This window comes from Manis pentadactyla, chromosome 3 (assembly GCF_030020395.1).
Source record: "Manis pentadactyla isolate mManPen7 chromosome 3, mManPen7.hap1, whole genome shotgun sequence".
NCBI classification, from domain to species: Eukaryota; Metazoa; Chordata; class Mammalia; order Pholidota; family Manidae; genus Manis; species Manis pentadactyla.
The window spans coordinates 68421309-68439215 of record NC_080021.1 but is presented as its reverse complement, the minus strand read 5'-3'; the positions used below and the strand labels follow the sequence as shown (position 1 = coordinate 68439215).

The window sequence follows — 17907 nt, the reverse complement described above, 5'->3', positions numbered from 1 at the left end:
GTTGAGAGTTTTTATCATGAATGGTTGTTGAATTTTGTCAAATGCCTTTTCAACATCTATGGAGATGATCATGTGATTTCTGTTCTTCTTTTTATTGATGTAGTGGATAATGTTGATAGATTTTTGAATGTTGTACTATCCTTGCATCCCTGGAATGAATCCTACTTTATCATGATGGATGATCTTTTTGATGTATTTTTGAATTTGGTTTGCTAATATTTTGTTGAGTATTTTCGCATCTATGTTCATCAGGGATATTGGTCTGTAATTTTCTTTTTTGGTCGGGTCTTTGCCTGGTTTTTTGTATTAGAGTGATGCTGGCTTCACAGAATGAGTTTGGAAGTATTCCCTCCTCTTCTATCTTTTGGAAAACTTTAAGGAGGATGGATATTAGGTCTTCTCTAAATGTCTGATGAAATTCAGTGGTGAAGCCATCTGGTATGGGGCTTTTGTTCTTGGGTAGTTTTGTGATTACTGGTTCAATTTCATTGCTGGTAATTGTTCTGTTTAGATTTTCTGTTTCTTCCTTGGTCAGTCTTAGAAGGTTGTATTTTTCTAGAAAGTTGTCCATTTCTTCTAGGTTATCCAATTTGTTAGCATATAATTTTTCAGTATTCTGTAAAAATTCTTTGTATTTCAGTGGTGTCCATAGTGATTTTTCCTTCTCAATTCTGATTCTGTTTATGTGTGTAGAATCTCTTTTTTTCTGTTAAGTCTGGCTATGGGTTTATCTATTTTGTTTATTTTCTCAAAGAACGAGCTCTTGGTTTCATTAATTCTTTCTATTGTTTTCTTCTCAATTTTATTTATTTCTTCTCTGATCTTTATTATGTTCCTCCTTCTACTGACTTTGGGCCTCATTTGTTATTTTTGCCATTTCAATAATTGTGAATTTAGACTGTTCATTTGTGATTTTTCTTCCTTCTTTAAGTAGGCCTGAATTGCTATATACTTTCCTCTTAGAACTGCCTTTGCCTCGTCCCATAGGAGTTGGGGCTTTGAGCAGTTGTTTTCATTTGTCTCCATATATTGCTTGATCTCTGTTTTAATTTGATCATTGATCCATTGTTTATTTAGGAGCTTGTTAAGCCTCCATGTGTTTGTGAGCTTTTTTGTTTTCTTTGTACAATTTATTTCTAGTTTCATAACTGGCTCTCTTGGAAAGAATAGACCTTACTTCTGGTGCCTTGTGCTGTAGTGTCTGTCTCCCCTGCTCTCATGTAACCATTAGTCTTACCCCTCATGCTTCATTCTTTATGTTTCCAGTGTTTCTCAAAATTTCTAGTCCATTTATGACAGCCTTTCTTGTTTTCCCCTTCTCTTGTGTTTTCATTCCTTAAACATCTCTTCTGTTATTTTAAAAAGTACTTTGTGGCATGAGGAAAGGGCTAGTCAGTGTGTAGCTATATTACACAAGAAACCAACATGTATTTAATTTGTTGCACAAATGTTACAGAACTACATGGCTGCCAAATAGTATCTGTGGTCTGTATTTAGTGTTGGAGAAAATGTTTTTGGTCAAATCAAAATATATAAGCATACACAGCATATTTCATATGTTAACCATCTTGAAAACAGCTGGCAAGATTATTCTTTGCCTCAGCAGAAAATGAATTTTACTGAAAGATTGTGAATCTTTCTAAGTCACCTTGTGGTTTACCAGCTGCAGTGAGCTCAGTGTGACTCAGTAAGGGTTTGCTGAAACTGATTGCTGTTTATTGTTTGTTAAGAATTTTAGTCTTAAACACATGGTGTCTGTTTTTATCAAAACATGTAACTCAACAAAACCTTATATAAAGCATATATAAACAGAGCTCAACACATACCTTCTGTGAATGGGGATTATTAGCTGTCTGTAAGCTAGAAATGAATTACAAGCAATTACTGATGGCATCAATATGCTCTTTTGCTTTTCATAAACCATAGGGAATATGTGATGTCAGTACACTACTAAATTAATTTATGTAAGAATTTCTGTCTATGCATAATGCCATGACTTTTACTTTACTGTTGTGGATTTAGTACTAAAAGCCTTATCAAAAGTCAACAAAAAAGTTGACTTTTTTGTAACTTGACTTTGTGTTCTGCATATTAGGTGTAATTTTTCTTTGAAATGAATATATAAACTTGAATATTAATATAATGTTTTATAATTTTGGAATATAGCAATAGTATAGTTTTTTTGTAGCTGAGAAAATATTTCTAATAAAGAGGAAAAATTACTACTTAACTGTTTTAGTCCTGCTGGATTTAAGAGATATTTTAAAAATAGTCATATCTTTCAACTCTGTTATCAGATCATACTGCCCACCACCCCTCATTGTTACTTTTATCTATAGACCCCTGGGTTGTTCCCTTGTATTTCTCAGTAGTTTTAACTCCTAATTATTACTACTCTCTCTTATACTATGCCTATATTCCTTCTTGACTGTTCTCATATACATGCAGATGACCTTTTCATCATCCTGGCATCTTTGTTAAACTCCACTCAACCAATGATTTTCTCCTGATTTCCTGTCTCAGCTACTCCCATTGCTGTTACCAGGGACTCCAGACTTCCTCCAGAGTCTCACTTTGAACCTTCCTTCTTCCCAACCATCTCCTCCTGCCCTTCTCCATTACTGCCTCTAGTATCCCAACTCCAGCTTTTATTTGACCCTACCTGGACCTCCATCCATTGATCTACCATGTTTTCTTTTCTCCCTACCCTATGGATGTCCTCACCCTGCATTCCATCCTGGGACCAGTGACCAGTCATTATAATTGCTCCCTGGCTTGTACCTCCAAGGGCCTTGCCCCTCTTTCAATTCTTCCTATGCAGTCAGCTCAACCGTAACCTACCTAAATGTACATTTTTACCTCTTTCATGCCTACAGCTGTGCAGCTGAACACGGCTGGGAGGAAAACACTACCACATTAACTTGTCTTTCTTTACATTTGTGACCACAAATCTCAAGTGACCAAACAATCATCACATTCCCATCCAACCACTGTCTTACATTCCTGGGTCACTGTTTTACGTCTGTTTGCCTTTTCTCAAAGCTCCCAGTCCTCATCTCACATCCTGTTTCTGCTGTTGGCCTTGTTTCCTGCTCTTCTGGAATAATCAAAGCAATCTCAAGAGGAAATCTGCAGACTATCACCGCCAACTGCAGAGCAGGAGTACCTTTCTGTTTCGTTCATTATCTGCAACACACAGTGCCTGGTTTCCAGTGAGCGCTCAATAAATATCTGTGGCACAAATAAATAGAGTCATTTGTAGTCTAGAGGAAGCATTAAAAGGACTAATTTAAAAATTGCTATGAGACTGTCTCTCTCATCTACCTGACTACTCACAGCTGCTTTTATCATGCCCAAATTGGAACTCTTGGTCTTCCACCCCTAAATCATGACTTGCTTATTGTTCCCTATCATAATGAATGGCGCTGACATCAACTCATTCATTCAAGCCTAGCATGTAGGTGATTCATTCTTCAGGCTGCTTACCCACTCCCTCCCCAGCTCAGGTCTGCTTCTGAAATCTGTATAAAGTTGGGCCATGGCTTTGTACCTTCACTTAGACCACTGTAGTTCAGTAGTCTCTGGACAGTTCTTCTGGCTTTCTCTCTTGACCTTTTGATAATGGCCAAAAAACAGCTTTTAGTAGGGTAAATCATTGATGCTCCCTTTCTTAACAACACTCATTGGCTTCTCACTCTATTTTGAGTAATACTCAGACGCTATGCCTTAGCTGATAAAAATCTGCAAGGTATGGCATCTGCCTACCTTTCCATCTCCCATACTATTCCAACCCTACTGGCATCTTGGCTGCTCTTTAAATGTACCAAACTCTTTAATGTCCAGGGGCTTTTTCATTTATTGTTTTTTCTGCCTGAAATGTCAGCTTTTTGAATGTCTGGTTCTAGCTTTACCCTTAGAAATCAGATCAAGTGTCACCTCCTCGGAGAGACTTTCTCGATCACCCTGTGTAATATATCCTGCCCTCATTTTTCTCTAGTACATTACTCTGCCATTTTTCCACAGGGCTTTCCAGATTCGCTCTTTATGTTATATGTGATTTGATTTTGTTAATTTTCTTACTCTTCTAAAGCATGTAAGCTCCCTGGACTCTGGACCATATCAATCTTGTTTATCCTGACATAAGAAGCTATTATATATATATGTGATATGAAATTGCAAAGGGTATAAGGGAACCTTTGCTATCTGTAAAGTTGAGAGCATATTATGATAAGAGATGAAAGTGCAGGTTTGGGAGCAAGTTTTTAGACTGTTTTGAATGCCGTGACAAGAGGGATGTATTTTGTTTTGTTTTAGCAGGTATTATGCAGGTACAGAAGGTTTTGATAAAGCTTTTGACATAGATTATTCATTTATTCCTTCTTTTAGCAAATGTGCCAAGAACTGTTCTTTGATCTTGGGAAACAAGGATGTCTAAGACATGTTTCCTGACCTCAAGAACTCTGCAGAGAGCTGCACTGTTAAACACAGGATTTAACACGGTGGGATAAGTGTTGTTTAGAACTGTATTCATAATGTTAATTCAAACACTTACTATGCCTATCTAACTCTGTTGGGGATGATTAGACTTTTTTTCTTTTATTTTAATTCCACGTGGTTCCTATTGTGGTGGTCACTTCTTTGAAGCTATAGTTAGTGTACATCTGAAATATCATTTGCCCACCATTTCCTTTTCTTTTAATAACTACCATTTCCTCCATTCGTATGGCTAATTAAAAGGTTATGGTGTTCTTTATGGCTTACCACTCTAGCCATAGTTGATAGCTCAAGGTGAGAATATGATCAATATGTCCACTCTGTCTTCTCTCTGGGAATTTTTATATGTGAGACCCAGAGAGTTAAAGTTCATTTCTGTCTATGGAACTGAGAAGGAGCTAAACAAATTGCCTATGTATGGCCACATAACACCACAGCCCTGAGGAACACTGATTGAGTAGCTGCCAGGAATTGTGTTTTCTAGCATGTGAAAGAAGCAAGCTGCAAAGAATGACAAAGTATATGTAGAGATGAAAGATGGAGAGACATATGTAATGAATTCAAGCACCTGCCTCTAGTTTTTCCTGAAGCCCAGCATCATTACTCCACTCCCTGTAGATTCGTTATTCAGCCCATTCTGGAATCCATAAGCCAATGAGTCCACATTTTTTGCTTAAGCTAGAGATTTGACTGAACCATACCTTTTTTTCCCAGTTTTATTGCAATATAATAGCCATACAATATTGTATGAGTTTAAGGTATACAGTATAATGACTTGACATACAAGTATTGTAGAATGATTACCACAATAAATTTAGTTTATATCCATCACTTCATATAGTTACAAAAATGTCTTTTTCCTTATGATAAGAACTTTTAGGATCTACTCTTTCAGCAACTTTCAAATATACTGTACTGCAGGGTTAACTATAGCCAGTATGTTGTGTATTTTATCACCAGTACTTACTTATTTATCTTACTACCGGAAATTTGTAACTTTTGACCACTTTCACCCCAGTTGCCCATCCCTGCCTCTGGTAACCATCCTAAGTGAAATAAGTCAGACAGAGAAAGACAAATACTGTATGATTTCACTTATACATGGAATCAAGAAAAAAACAAACTCATTGAAAAAGAGATTTGTGGTTACCAGAGCCATATGTTTAAAAATATTAACTACAGAAAATTCGCCATCTGTCAATTTTGTAGTTTACACAGAGTGATCATCATATACATGGCTTCATCTATCCTCTTTGCAGTGATGTTAAGGAGAGCTGTTCTTCAACTCAGCATATGCTGCAGCAAATGGTATGTACAGCTGCCAGTGCTGCTCGAAATGGCTTCTCTATTGTGCTGTTACGTACATGTGGAACCTGGGTGATACCCAAGAAGACTTCTTTTTTTTAATCTTATAGGATGAACTTAGCAATTATATAGTATGTCTTGGGAAAGTCACTTAAAATTTCTCTATCTCAATTTCCTTATTTTAACATAAGCAAAAGAATACCTGTTTCAAGGATTATTGTGAGCATGAAAAGAAATCATATCTAAAATAGCTAGGACTGTGCTTGTAGATGAAGTTTTTCTTTCCTCATTCCCTTAAGTAGGCTGTATGATTAGGAGGTTGTATCTCATATAGGCTTTGGGTTCTTAGTAGCAAGAATAATGTTAAGGTGGCAAATAATCTTTAACCAACTCCCCTAGCTGGTTAAAACTAATTAATTTATATCATTTTCTGTGTAAAATTGTTAAACCATCCCCACTCCTGGCAGCACCTGACCCATTTCTCTGCTTTATTTCTCACCACAGTATCTATCAATATGTTATGTAAGTTGCATGTTTATTTTATTCATTCTTTTCTATCACTAGAATGTAACCTCCCTGAGAACAGGGATTATTGTCTGTTTTGTTCACTTCTTTATTTGAAGCATTGCAAAGACCAGCATACAATAGATGATAAGTAAATATTTATTGAATAAGTTAATGAATTAATATTTTAAAATAATATGACTGTTATCTGTGTTGTATTTCTTAACATAAAAAAATAGAAATTATGAAAATTCTGTTGTTAAGAATTTTATAAAAATTGAAATGTTATTTCAATTTATAAAATAATTATTTGTAGAATTTTGTATTTTGTATTCCTTAAGTATTACACTATTACTTTCCCCAGAGCAGACATTCTAGAACATCTTAAGACATGGGAAAAGGGAAGGAGGGAGGAGAGATTTAGGTACCATATGGAATCAGCTTCAGTCTTGATAAAAATGGCTCATAGTTTTCAGCAACTGCTATTAAAGCTACTGTTTCAATTTTTTGTATACATAGTAATTCCTGAGATTCTTTTGGAGGTCCCTCCTGCCATTTTTCGAATTAAGATATTTCTAACCAAAGTTTTAAAAATTAATAGGCTTTATTATTTTAAAATAACAGACTTTATTAATAGACTAAGAATGTACTTTATTTCTCAGAACACTTGTAGGTTGTTAGAAAAATTTAACTCCCATATACTTTTCCAATTAAATTTTAAATTTACTTTTAAGTCCCCTGGGAACTTATTCCACGGATATATTAGCAAATGTACAAAATTGACCACATGTGATTGCAATTTGATTGCAATTTGTATTAGCAGAACATTGAAATTAACCTTGTGTCTCTTGATAAGAGACTGATCAAATTTTGTACATCCAATGGAATATTATACAGATTATTTTCATTCCATGTAGTGATATGAAAATATCTAAAGGATATGTTGTTAAATGACAAAAGAGAGGCATAGAAAATCTTACTTTTATGTGACAGAAGGGAATAAGAGCATGTAGTGTTCTTGAATACATTTTTATAAATAATATTGAAATAATTTATTAATGGCGGTCTAGATAATTTGGATCAAGCACTCAACTAAGGAAACCTGAATAATTGGTCCAAATATAGAAAACGTCTATTTGACAGCTTCAAATAACTAACAAGTTAGTGAAGGATGACTGGGCCAAGATCAAGGAGATGAAAATTCAGGGAATTGAGTCATGACTTTGGGGCTATTTTTGCCCTAGGAGCATCAGTCCTTTCAAAGAGACTATTGAGAGGTTTTGAGTAGTACTTTTGATAGCCTCACAGGGAGAGGAGGCAACAGTTAGAAACCAGGGTTTTCCTGGAGTCAGGATACCAGCAAATCCACTTCACTTTAGGTTGAGGCCCAGAAGAATGTCGCCCTAGTAATAAAGGTCCAGCAAACTAATTCTTACAAAGACTGCAACCCAACTTTGAGTTATCTGGAGTTCCAGAAAAGTCTAAATTCTTGAAATAGAGTCAAAGTGCTTGTGGATCATTATTATCCACAGATACCTCACACCTCCTCCTACTTTTAGGAGGAAGGTCACACCATCCTAGGCTTCAAATAACTACTGAAAACAAATTATGAAGTGCAATATCTGACATACAATAAAAAAAATAACCAGACACAACATCAAGAGGAACCAGCAGAAATAATAGACAAACAAGCAGAGTCTAGAGGTATTGTCAGACAGAAAATAAATTATTGTTAATTTATTATTATATGGTTGTAATGATTACTATGTTTAGGGAGATAAAAGGCAATATGAAGATTTTACCAGAGAACTTCTATGTTAAAAAATACATTGACAAGTTAAGAAATTACTAGCAAGATTAACACACCTGAAGGGAAAAGAAGGAAACTCAGTGATAAGGTAGAAGAAAATATCCAGATGAAGCTCATGGGGAAAAAAAAGAAAAAGAAAAATAGAATAAAAACTGACTCAGAGTTGATGCAGTGAGAAGGCAGTGAAAAATTTTAATGCATTTTTAACTGGGAACCCAGAAGACAGAATGGAGCAGAATAATTATTTGAGGATGTCATAGTTGAGAGGTTTCCCTAGACTGTGAAAGACAGTGATCCATAGATTTAAAAGGCTTAATGAGCAACAAGTAAAGAAACTAAAAGAAAAACCCATAAGAAAATATAACATAGTAAAACTTCAAATAAAAAACAAAATAAAACTTATACTTCAAGTTTTGGAACAAGTTGGTGTAGAATCACTTTACCTGCTTCTCCCTTCTAAATAGAACTAAATATCTTGACCATTATTTAACAGACAATGATAAAAGTCTTTAAAATTTGGAAGGAAGACTGGCTTGGAAGAATAAAAATATGAAGAGTTCCCTGGATTTTCTTTTTATGTCTCATATCTAGGGCCAGGAGCCAAAGCAGCTTGAAGCCTGGAGCCACCAACAGGCACAGATAAAACAAAACAACTACTACTGCAAAAGACTGCTCTCGCTGGCCAAAGTAACTGGAAACCACAATAGAAACCACTGCAAAACCAAGACACCTGTGAGCAGTTTGGTCTGTCAGAATGGCATCACCAAAGCCCTAGGCTGTTCCAGTCCCTGCTATACAATCAGGGAACTTGTGGATGGTTTGATATTCCCACATGGTAACAGTAAAGCTGTAGGCTGACCCAATCCTGGCTCCAAAGTTGGGGCATCACCAGCCAGTCCCATTCACTTGCCTTCTATCAGATGGCATAAGAAGATCAGAGACGTGAGACTTCTTGCCTCCCCACTGCCCACGGTCACCCATTGATACCAATCTCTGGAAAAACTTCAGATTCCACTGATGGCTACACAAGGGACTTAGCAGGAGTTCCAGCAGCATCAACCTGGAATAAGCAAGGATTTAACAAACACCTTTCTCAAAGTGAATATGTGTTAGTTGGGTTGTGCATGTTGTATACAACCCTTTAATTTGTAGTGAATGTTTAAATCTATGTAAAGTACTTGACACGTATGCATATCAGATTCAATAAAGCAATCATATTTTTAACTATTGCCATTTGCATTGCTTCCTTTCCTGTTGAGTTCAGTCTTCCAGTGAAATCTTGGTTGGGAATGAGAAAACTGGGTTTAGGCAGGTGTGGGCATTGTCTTGAGGTGGAGGAAGATTGAACAACCAGCAGACAATCTGAGTTTTCTGAACGGTAGGATCTGACAGGAAAACATTAGATGTCCATTCTCTTCTCATTTGTTTCTCGTGGAAATCTACATGCTGCATTGGAACCAAAGTCAAGTCTCCAAACAGAGTAGAAAGATGTAATGAGGCAGACAAACAAACAAACAAACAAAAAAATCCTCCTCATTCTACTTTGATTCAAAGAAAAGGAATGAGAGAAAAGGAAGGCATGGGTTTTGGTTGGGTGGAAACCAAATAGGATTCTATCAGTTGGGAACGGTGACTCAATTTAAAATTAATGCTATTTCAAATAAAGGGTATTTGGGATACAACTGAATTTTAAATGGACTTTCTCTCATTTGTTGACAACCCATTAGGTGCCTATTTCTGACATACAGTTAGGTTATGGGGTAGGTGTTTGAAAGGTTGGGATTTCAGATGCAAATTTTTAATAAGACCTCATTAAAAACAGAAAACAAAACATATGCAGATTTAGAATGAATTAAATCAATCATCAGATCTTAATGCCAGTTTTGAAAATAACATTCTACAGATGATAATGTGCCATATGCAATTAATATTTAAGGTAATTATAGGTGTGAGTAAAAAATATATTTGATTAATGCCACCTCCATTACTAATAGAGTGTAATGTCCTGAATATTTATTGATTTAACAGAAAAGACTATATTATGGTAGTCCTGAGATTTTGGAAATGGTTTCAATTTTGTTTCCTGATAACTTGCTCTTAAGGTTAAGAGGGATATGAGTAGTACTTATCTTTCAGTAATGAAGTAAAAAGTAAACTTACTCCCAATTAAGTAAATAATTCTTAGGCATAATGCTATGCTGTCTGTATGCTGGGAGACCCACAATTAGGGTTCTTAACCTGGAGTCAAGAAATCTTAGAAGGTCAATCCATGGATGGGCAATCACCCTGGAATATTATGTACAATTTTATGTCTTTTGTACACATGTGCTTTTTTGCTTGTTTTTTGACTGAGTCCAATAGCTTTCATCAAATAAAATGGATCTTTTATTAAGATAATTTCTACTGTTGCCTGGTTACTCATTAGTTTTAATAATGACTCTATGATGAGCTACCTACTTACTCATGATTTTGCTTTTATCTAATGGACATGAAAATTAAAATGTATTTTGAGACAGTCATCATTTAGTTAGTATCACTCTCCAGCTCATTAATCATGCCAATCAATGTTCTATATAGTACAAGGTTGTCTGTTGTTGGTTGTAATAGCCTGAATTGCAGTCCTTACAGTTGTATAATACAAATTTGTACTCAGTAATTACTTAATGATTTACATTCTCTAAATTATTTTTCAAAAATTTTAAACAAATGCTTTTTTCATATATATTTGTATATTTTAAAAAAGATTTGAATTCGTAGCAGTAACAAAATTAAGAAAAATGGAAGCAGGTACTCTCAATGCGAGGCACTCTCTCCATACACAGTATATTTATGAAGTTAAAGACTGTAGTTGACAATAAACTACATTAAGAGAACATTTATTAGTTTTATAATCAGAAAAGATAAAGTCAATAAAAAGATTATATGCATATATAGCATTAAGGATGTAAGCTATAAAAATGTGATGAAAATGGTAATGATAACAGTAGTAATAATAAATGCATTATTATGTATTTTGATATAAATATATAAAAGTAATAGTAAACATGGAAATATTAGATAACATGTCTTTTGGGTAGATCATAAAGTATTCAGTCAGAAAAACAGAAGCTACTGTGCTGTGCCTGGGACATGTACGATTTATACAAATGACTTGACATGGGCTGTGGTATAGAAGCCAGGGAACTACTACTGAAGGTTTGTGTGGCCTTCTCTGAGGGCGGGAGGAGCTGACCCTGAAAAGCTCATCCTGGGGCATACAGGCAGGTGACTGTCCAGCACTTTCCTGGAAGCTGCTGTGGTTCTCTGATAGCTCCTGCATCCCTTTGGTTCTGAGGCTGGAGTTTCTGGTATGCAGGACCTGGCAGGAGCAGTGGGGTTTTTGGCAAGAGACAGGACTCTGGAACACAGAGATGGTCTACTGCGGCCAGCTACGGGGCCGCCTTCCAGGGTGTGGCCTGCTTCCCAGGCTCTGGGGTTGGGGGGTCTGCATCCCAGGATTAGCTTGGGGAGGCGTCCGAAAGCCATGTTGGTGGCTCTTCCTCGGGACAGTTGCGAAAGCAGTTGCGTTCTGGGGAAATAAGGAGATGTCAACGAGGGAACTATGTCAGGGATCGTTTCCTAGGTGTTCTGGCGTCAACTACGGCCTAGGCACAGGTGGACGGGTACCACCTAGACCACGGGGCGCAGACGGCAGCGCCCAGATCCGGGTGAGCGTGCCTGCGCTTGCGCCTGCGTCTGGGTCTGCGCCTGCGCAGGCTGCCGTCGGGGCTGATCCAGAAGGCACAAGGGATCGCGGTGTGGCTGTGCTGCCAGAGTCCGCACTCGCGGCACAGCCGACAGTGGCTGGTGTAGCGGATGGCCCGGCGCGACGCTCTATCTTGGTCACGTTTTAAAACCCGGGGAATTTCATGTCGCAGCTCTTGCATTGAGGGTAAGAATCGTGGACAAGACCCTTCTTTCATGGAAGCACAGAACATTCCCTAGCGGTGTTCGGCCTCCGTACCGACACCGGTTTGTTGCTCTAGAATGCTTTCCCAGTGAAAAATCCCTGTGAAAGAGTGTAGTCAGGTTTTGGTCTCTATTCTGCAGTCCAGCTCCTCAACTCCTTTCCCATCTCTATCAGCTCCTAGGTTCTGTGTGGGGAAAAACTCAGTCATTTATTGCCAGGAGCATCTTTGCAAATCTAAAAATTTAAATTTTTATGTCTGGAAAAGAGATTTCTGTCAAGTTAGTCCTTAGTCAAGTCGAAATGCCTGTGGATACATGGATTGAGCGAGGAAGGACAATTTCTCTTATAATCACAATAATCCAAAACTAGACTCTTGGCCAACCAAGATACCCAACATACCCTATTGCAAACTTTAACTATTTTCATTTTGCTTATGACTGAATTTGTCCTGTGCTTTTATATAATATATTCACTAATTGAATATAAGGGTATTCAAAATTAGTTACTAGACTTACATTTTTAAAATTATAACAGTGATTACTTGGTTTATTGCGACTTTAGTATGATCCATCTTCTAAAGATAATACACATAGGAACACTTCAGTTTACTTTAAAAGACAAAAATTACCCACTGAAACTTTGCATTTAATTTGAAACATTAAAAAGAAAAATGTTCATGCACTCTTCATAGGTTTCAGGATAGAAATTGCTATAGCTTTAAAGCCCTGTTATTTGACCTAATTTGCTTTATGAGTGCCAGGCCTTCTTTGACAAGAGTAATCTAGTTGATCCTTCTGTTTATCTTTTTGTTTTTTCGTAGCTTTTGCAATGTACAGTGAATTTAAATAGATCATAATACATCTCTTCCACAAAAGCAAAATCCAAAAAATGTTTTAAATGGCATTTCATGGAGGTGTAATTGGAGTTTTAATTGGACTCTGCATTGGTTTACCACAGTAGAGGAATTATCTCTTTAGTTACAACTATAATAATTGAAAATTTAAATAACAGAAATAAAGACCTATGCTAACTAGTTGTTTGCCAACTGGTTGCTTACTTACCTGTTTTTCAGAAAAGTAGAAAAAGTATCACACTTCTCTGATGAATATTTTCCTTCAGAGTGTATTTACGGTAGAAATCCTTTGCTCTCTTTAGTTACTGTGTATTCAATCTGCACATTTTTGAGATGCTTTGAATTATTTTATCTATGTCTCTGAGATCACCTTGGAATCTTGTCATCTACAAAATCCATTTAGCCTCTACTCAGATAAATCTGTGTTTCTAAACTGTTACAAATGCCAAGAAATATCCCTGAGATACCAAGACAGCAGTTTCTTGAGAGTATTCAAGAGCAGTTCAGAGAGTATATTTTGCTGGCTAATAAATCTGTGAATGCTTTGTTGTTTATTAGGACAATAAGGTTAATTGTTAATTATTAGGACAGCAATTCATTACTAATATTTACCTGTGATCAGTAAACCAAGCATTCATTCATTCATTTATTCATCCAGCACCATGTATGAGCTAGGGAGAGTTCCAGTCTCTCGAGTAAGAGTTGAGATCAAACCAGGCCAGTCTTTGCTTGTGCTCTAGTAGGGGAGGAGCAGAAACAGGAATAAATAGATGAGCAAATATTAAATGAGATAATTCTCGAGAGCACTAAATTTTGTGAAGAAAGTACAATAATGAAGTGATAAAGACTCATGAAGATGGTTAGGGTAAGCCTCTCTTTAGAAGTTATCATTAGAAACAGATGATGATAAGCCAGCCATCTGAACATCTGAGAGAAGAGCTTCAAGGACAAGGAAATAGGCCACCAATAAAAAAAGATAATGGGATAGGGAATTTATTGTATCCTCCCATTAATACTCCTAATATCTGATTTTCTGGTTTACTCATAGGAACTATTGCCTCTCAGAGAATCTGAACTAAAAATGATAATTTACAGACTAGAATTCTGAGCTAAAACCAACAAAATGAGATGTGACTGATACAAATATAAAATGGTTTATGCAAGTTCACAGACCCAGTTACACAGCATAAAATGATATCCACGTGGCTTGGCAGCTGTTCATATGAGAACAGTCTGGGGATTCTAATTGACCCCAAATTGGAGCTTGCTCTTTGCTGTTCCTACCTGGAGAAATCAGTGTGTAGATAGTGCCCTAAGGCAGATTTCTGCCCAATTTAGGGCATCATTAGAGCTGTCCAAAGACAGGATAGCCTTCTTAGGTAGGTAGAGAAATCTCCATGCTTTACTCATTAAAAAAAAAAAAGATAGAATGAAAACCTATCAGGGCATTTGGTAAAAGGATATTCTATATTGTTTGGAGGCTGGTATAAGACATTTTTAGTTTCTGTGAGTCTGTGACTTGTTATTTCTTTCATTCCAAAAAATTTTCTTCATTTTGGCATATTTATATATGGTTAAGAAGGAAAAATAAGATTAGGCATATAAGATAGGCCTATAGTGAGGTATATCAAAAGTTTAGTTTATAATGGCATCTTTCAAACTAGTAATCTGAAGTTTAAAGTTCTTAAACTGTAAGTAGTAAAAGACTGTAGATTAAATTTCTAGTATATCTTGGCCAAGTAGAATAATAAAAATTTAAAAAATTAATATATATTGGCTTTGCTGTGTATTAGCTGTGTAACATACACAATTTGCTTTTCTATACTTCAGTTTCCCAAAATGAGTATAGCAAGTTGTACCTGCATGAAAAAATTGTTATTAAGATTAAATTAATATAAAGCACTTAGGGCAGTGCCTGGCAATTTTAACTGCTTTGTAAGTGTTCATATTATTATTAGATAAAAATATATTCTCTATTCTGCCTTCAGGAATTAATGACCAAATTAATAACTGAGACACCTGACCAGCCAATCCCATTTCTCATTGACCATCTTCAGTCTAAACAAAGAAACCATGGACAACTTCAAAGAACTTTATCTGGATCTGCAGCTCTTTGGGCAGAAAGTGAAACATCAGGTAAATGAAAAGAATGTATTTTATGGTTAATTGTTTTACATTTAATATAAAAAATTATGAATGTCTGATTATAATTAGATAAATTTAGAGGGTTGCCAGGGGTTTCATGCATTCATCTGTGAATTCACCCATGTGCTAAAATTTGTCATAAAATACTCTTGAATTTGAGTATATTTGAATATATTAATATGTTATGTATTATGTTTCAAAATATGAGAGTCTGTGTATTCAATTTTAATAGAAATGAGATTCAGATTTACATGATAGGATTCCACTCTTTATAAATTAATGCTAATTATTCTAAAATTCTTTTTGTGAAGAATTTGAATTAAATGTATAGCTCATGTATAGAAAGGTTAACAATAGATTTCTACAAAGTTTCCTTGGTGCCCAAACTGATGGTCACTGTCTGTTTCCTCCAGCCCCAGTTTTAACTGATACAGTAAGTTCAACCTTAAGAAGATTCATTTACTCTGGGCATTGGGGACATTTACCTTAGCAAATCTGCAGTAGCCTCGTCTCCCCATTAAGCACTGGTGAGATAACTGGGTAGACTTAACTTCAATCTTTACTTATAAAATATGGTATGGGTCTGACAGCTTTTTTCTTATACACAATGGTCTGTTGGTTTGGCATTTACTTTCAAAACCAAATCCTCCCATGCCTGTTGCTTCAGTAGCCAACTCTTGCCTGATTTCCATGGGAATCTGACAGGGCTCTAAGTGCTTTCCTGGAGTGACACCTTCACTTTTCTCATTCTCTTCATGCTATATGGGATCTATGGAAGGATTTTGGTCTTTGGCTGTGTCTTCATATTGGTACCTTTTGAGACATGGCTATTGCTGGCCTTATTTAAATGAGTTTGAATTCTAAGTAACATGGGTAAATAGGCATGAGCTCTCGTTTGACACTGTGTGAAGGCAGACTAGATAAACATCTCAGAGCCCAATGAAGCTCCTGTGAACCTATGTAGTACCTGGAGAGAGAGTAGTGTATTCTTCAGCACATGTTTAGTATCTCAGTTTCCATGGGTCACATGTCTGCACACAGCTTAACTAGGTCCTCTGTGTAATCTCACAAGGCTAGAAATCAAGGTATTGGCTGGGCTGTGTTCTCATGTGGAGACTGGAATAAGAAAACCTGCTTCCAAGCCTAAAAATGACGGACCTGAAAAACCCAGCCTGTGGTGGGTACCACATAGGGGAATGAACACGCTGCATTCCAGGATGCTGCAGAGGAAGGAGTGCTCCTGTGGAAAGAAAAGGGTGTCTCTTAAGATATGAAAGGGGGGATTTCAGGGTAGATGAATTTTTGTTTGCCATGGAAAGTATGTCCCAGAAGGAGGAGGAAAAAAATTAGAAGGAAGAGTATAGCATGTGAGAAAAGGAAAGCATAGAAAAATTCTTGGATATGAATATAATTGAAGAGGTTATAATTTGGGTAGCAGTAAGTAATGCCAATTTAAACCTTGACTGAAATTTTGGATTGTTTCTTTTGGTGCATGTTCTAGTTAGCTAGAAAATGTCTCAGTATTCAGAGTATATGAGTGTAATACTTTTTGAAAATATCTGCAGAAATCATCTTACTGCCTTTAAATGTATCCAGCAACTTGGGACACAACATCTCCTCAGAAGTCTGTCACTTAATATTGTCAAGGAGAAACCTGACAATATTTTTATTGTGTTTATATTTATTTTTACTCCTTTTTAGATATTCTAATTATTCTTAAATACTGTGGGATTTGTTTTTTCTCTATTTCTGAATTTCAGACGTTTTACTGGGAATGCATTGATATGATTGTCTCTTTTTTAAAATGTTACCTTATAGTTAGTGAAACCTTTCAATCTGCAAATCCAGGTCTACAGCCTAGAACAGGTTTCCTCTTGTGTACTTAGTTATTGCTTCTGTTATATTTGTTTTGACTTCTTCAGGAAAATCTATTATGTGTAAATTGAGTTTCCTTTACTGTTCTCCATTCCGCTCATTTCATTCATGTTATATTTGCCTTTCTTTATTGAATAACTTCTAGGGAGATTTGTCAAGTGTGTTCTCTGTGTGATTGGTTAATTTTCTACAGTGTCAATTTTCTTTTGGGCTTTGAACACAGTTTTAAATGTTGGCATTACATTTCAGTTTCCTGAAAGTCTTTCCTTAGCTCATCTTTTTTCATTTCTGTCTACAGTTATATTTTTATCATAGGTTAGTTAGCCTTTCTCATTTCTTTTTGTATCATAAAAAACATTTTCTTTTAGTTTTATTGAGAGGACAAATTAGCCACATTCTAAAATTTAGTTTTTCATAGTAACTCTTTCCTAAAACTATGCATTTCCTCTGTATCTTGAATGCTCTATTCTTGTATTTTATATTTAATATTTCTTTCTTAAAATGATGTTTTATTTTCTGTTTATTCAAATTTAAATAAGGGGTGTTCATTCTAGTTGTAGATTTGTCAGTAAACAGTGTAGGTAGACCCTTTGTCCTCACCAAAGAGCTCAGAACTATTTGGGTCCTTTGCAAAAATTTTAGAGACAGATAAAATCATGGCTGCTACTAAAGTTTTTAGTATCAGTTGAATCCTGTGAGTCTGTGCTACACTGATGAATGACTTTTTCTCTCATTTCTTTTTCAACCAACTAAATAAGAACAGTATCACTGATTGATTATTTAAGTTAATGTGGATTTTTCTCCTTACCAGTAGTGGTGAAGTAAAAAAGCTGTAAACTCCAATGTACCATTCCTCTCTGGCTCCTTTTACTTTTTCTTTGTATCAAAAGATGCTGTATTTTAGGACCAGGGTTCTTTCTTCTTTTAGCCATGTTGCATCAGAAGATACTATGATACTAGGATGGATATAGG

The 17907-nt window shown here is 36.0% G+C and overlaps 1 protein-coding gene across 6 annotated transcripts in view; it reads left to right on the top strand.

The window, feature by feature from the left end:
- The window catches only part of C3H8orf34 (chromosome 3 C8orf34 homolog), a 429407-nt gene that overhangs the window by 58316 nt on the left and 353184 nt on the right, over positions 1–17907 (top strand). For all 6 annotated transcript variants that reach the window (XM_057498011.1, XM_057498012.1, XM_057498010.1 and 3 more), the window contains exon 2: positions 14904–15051. In XM_057498011.1, coding sequence (XP_057353994.1) covers positions 14904–15051 — 148 coding nt within the window. The remainder of the gene's footprint in view (positions 1–14903; positions 15052–17907) is intronic.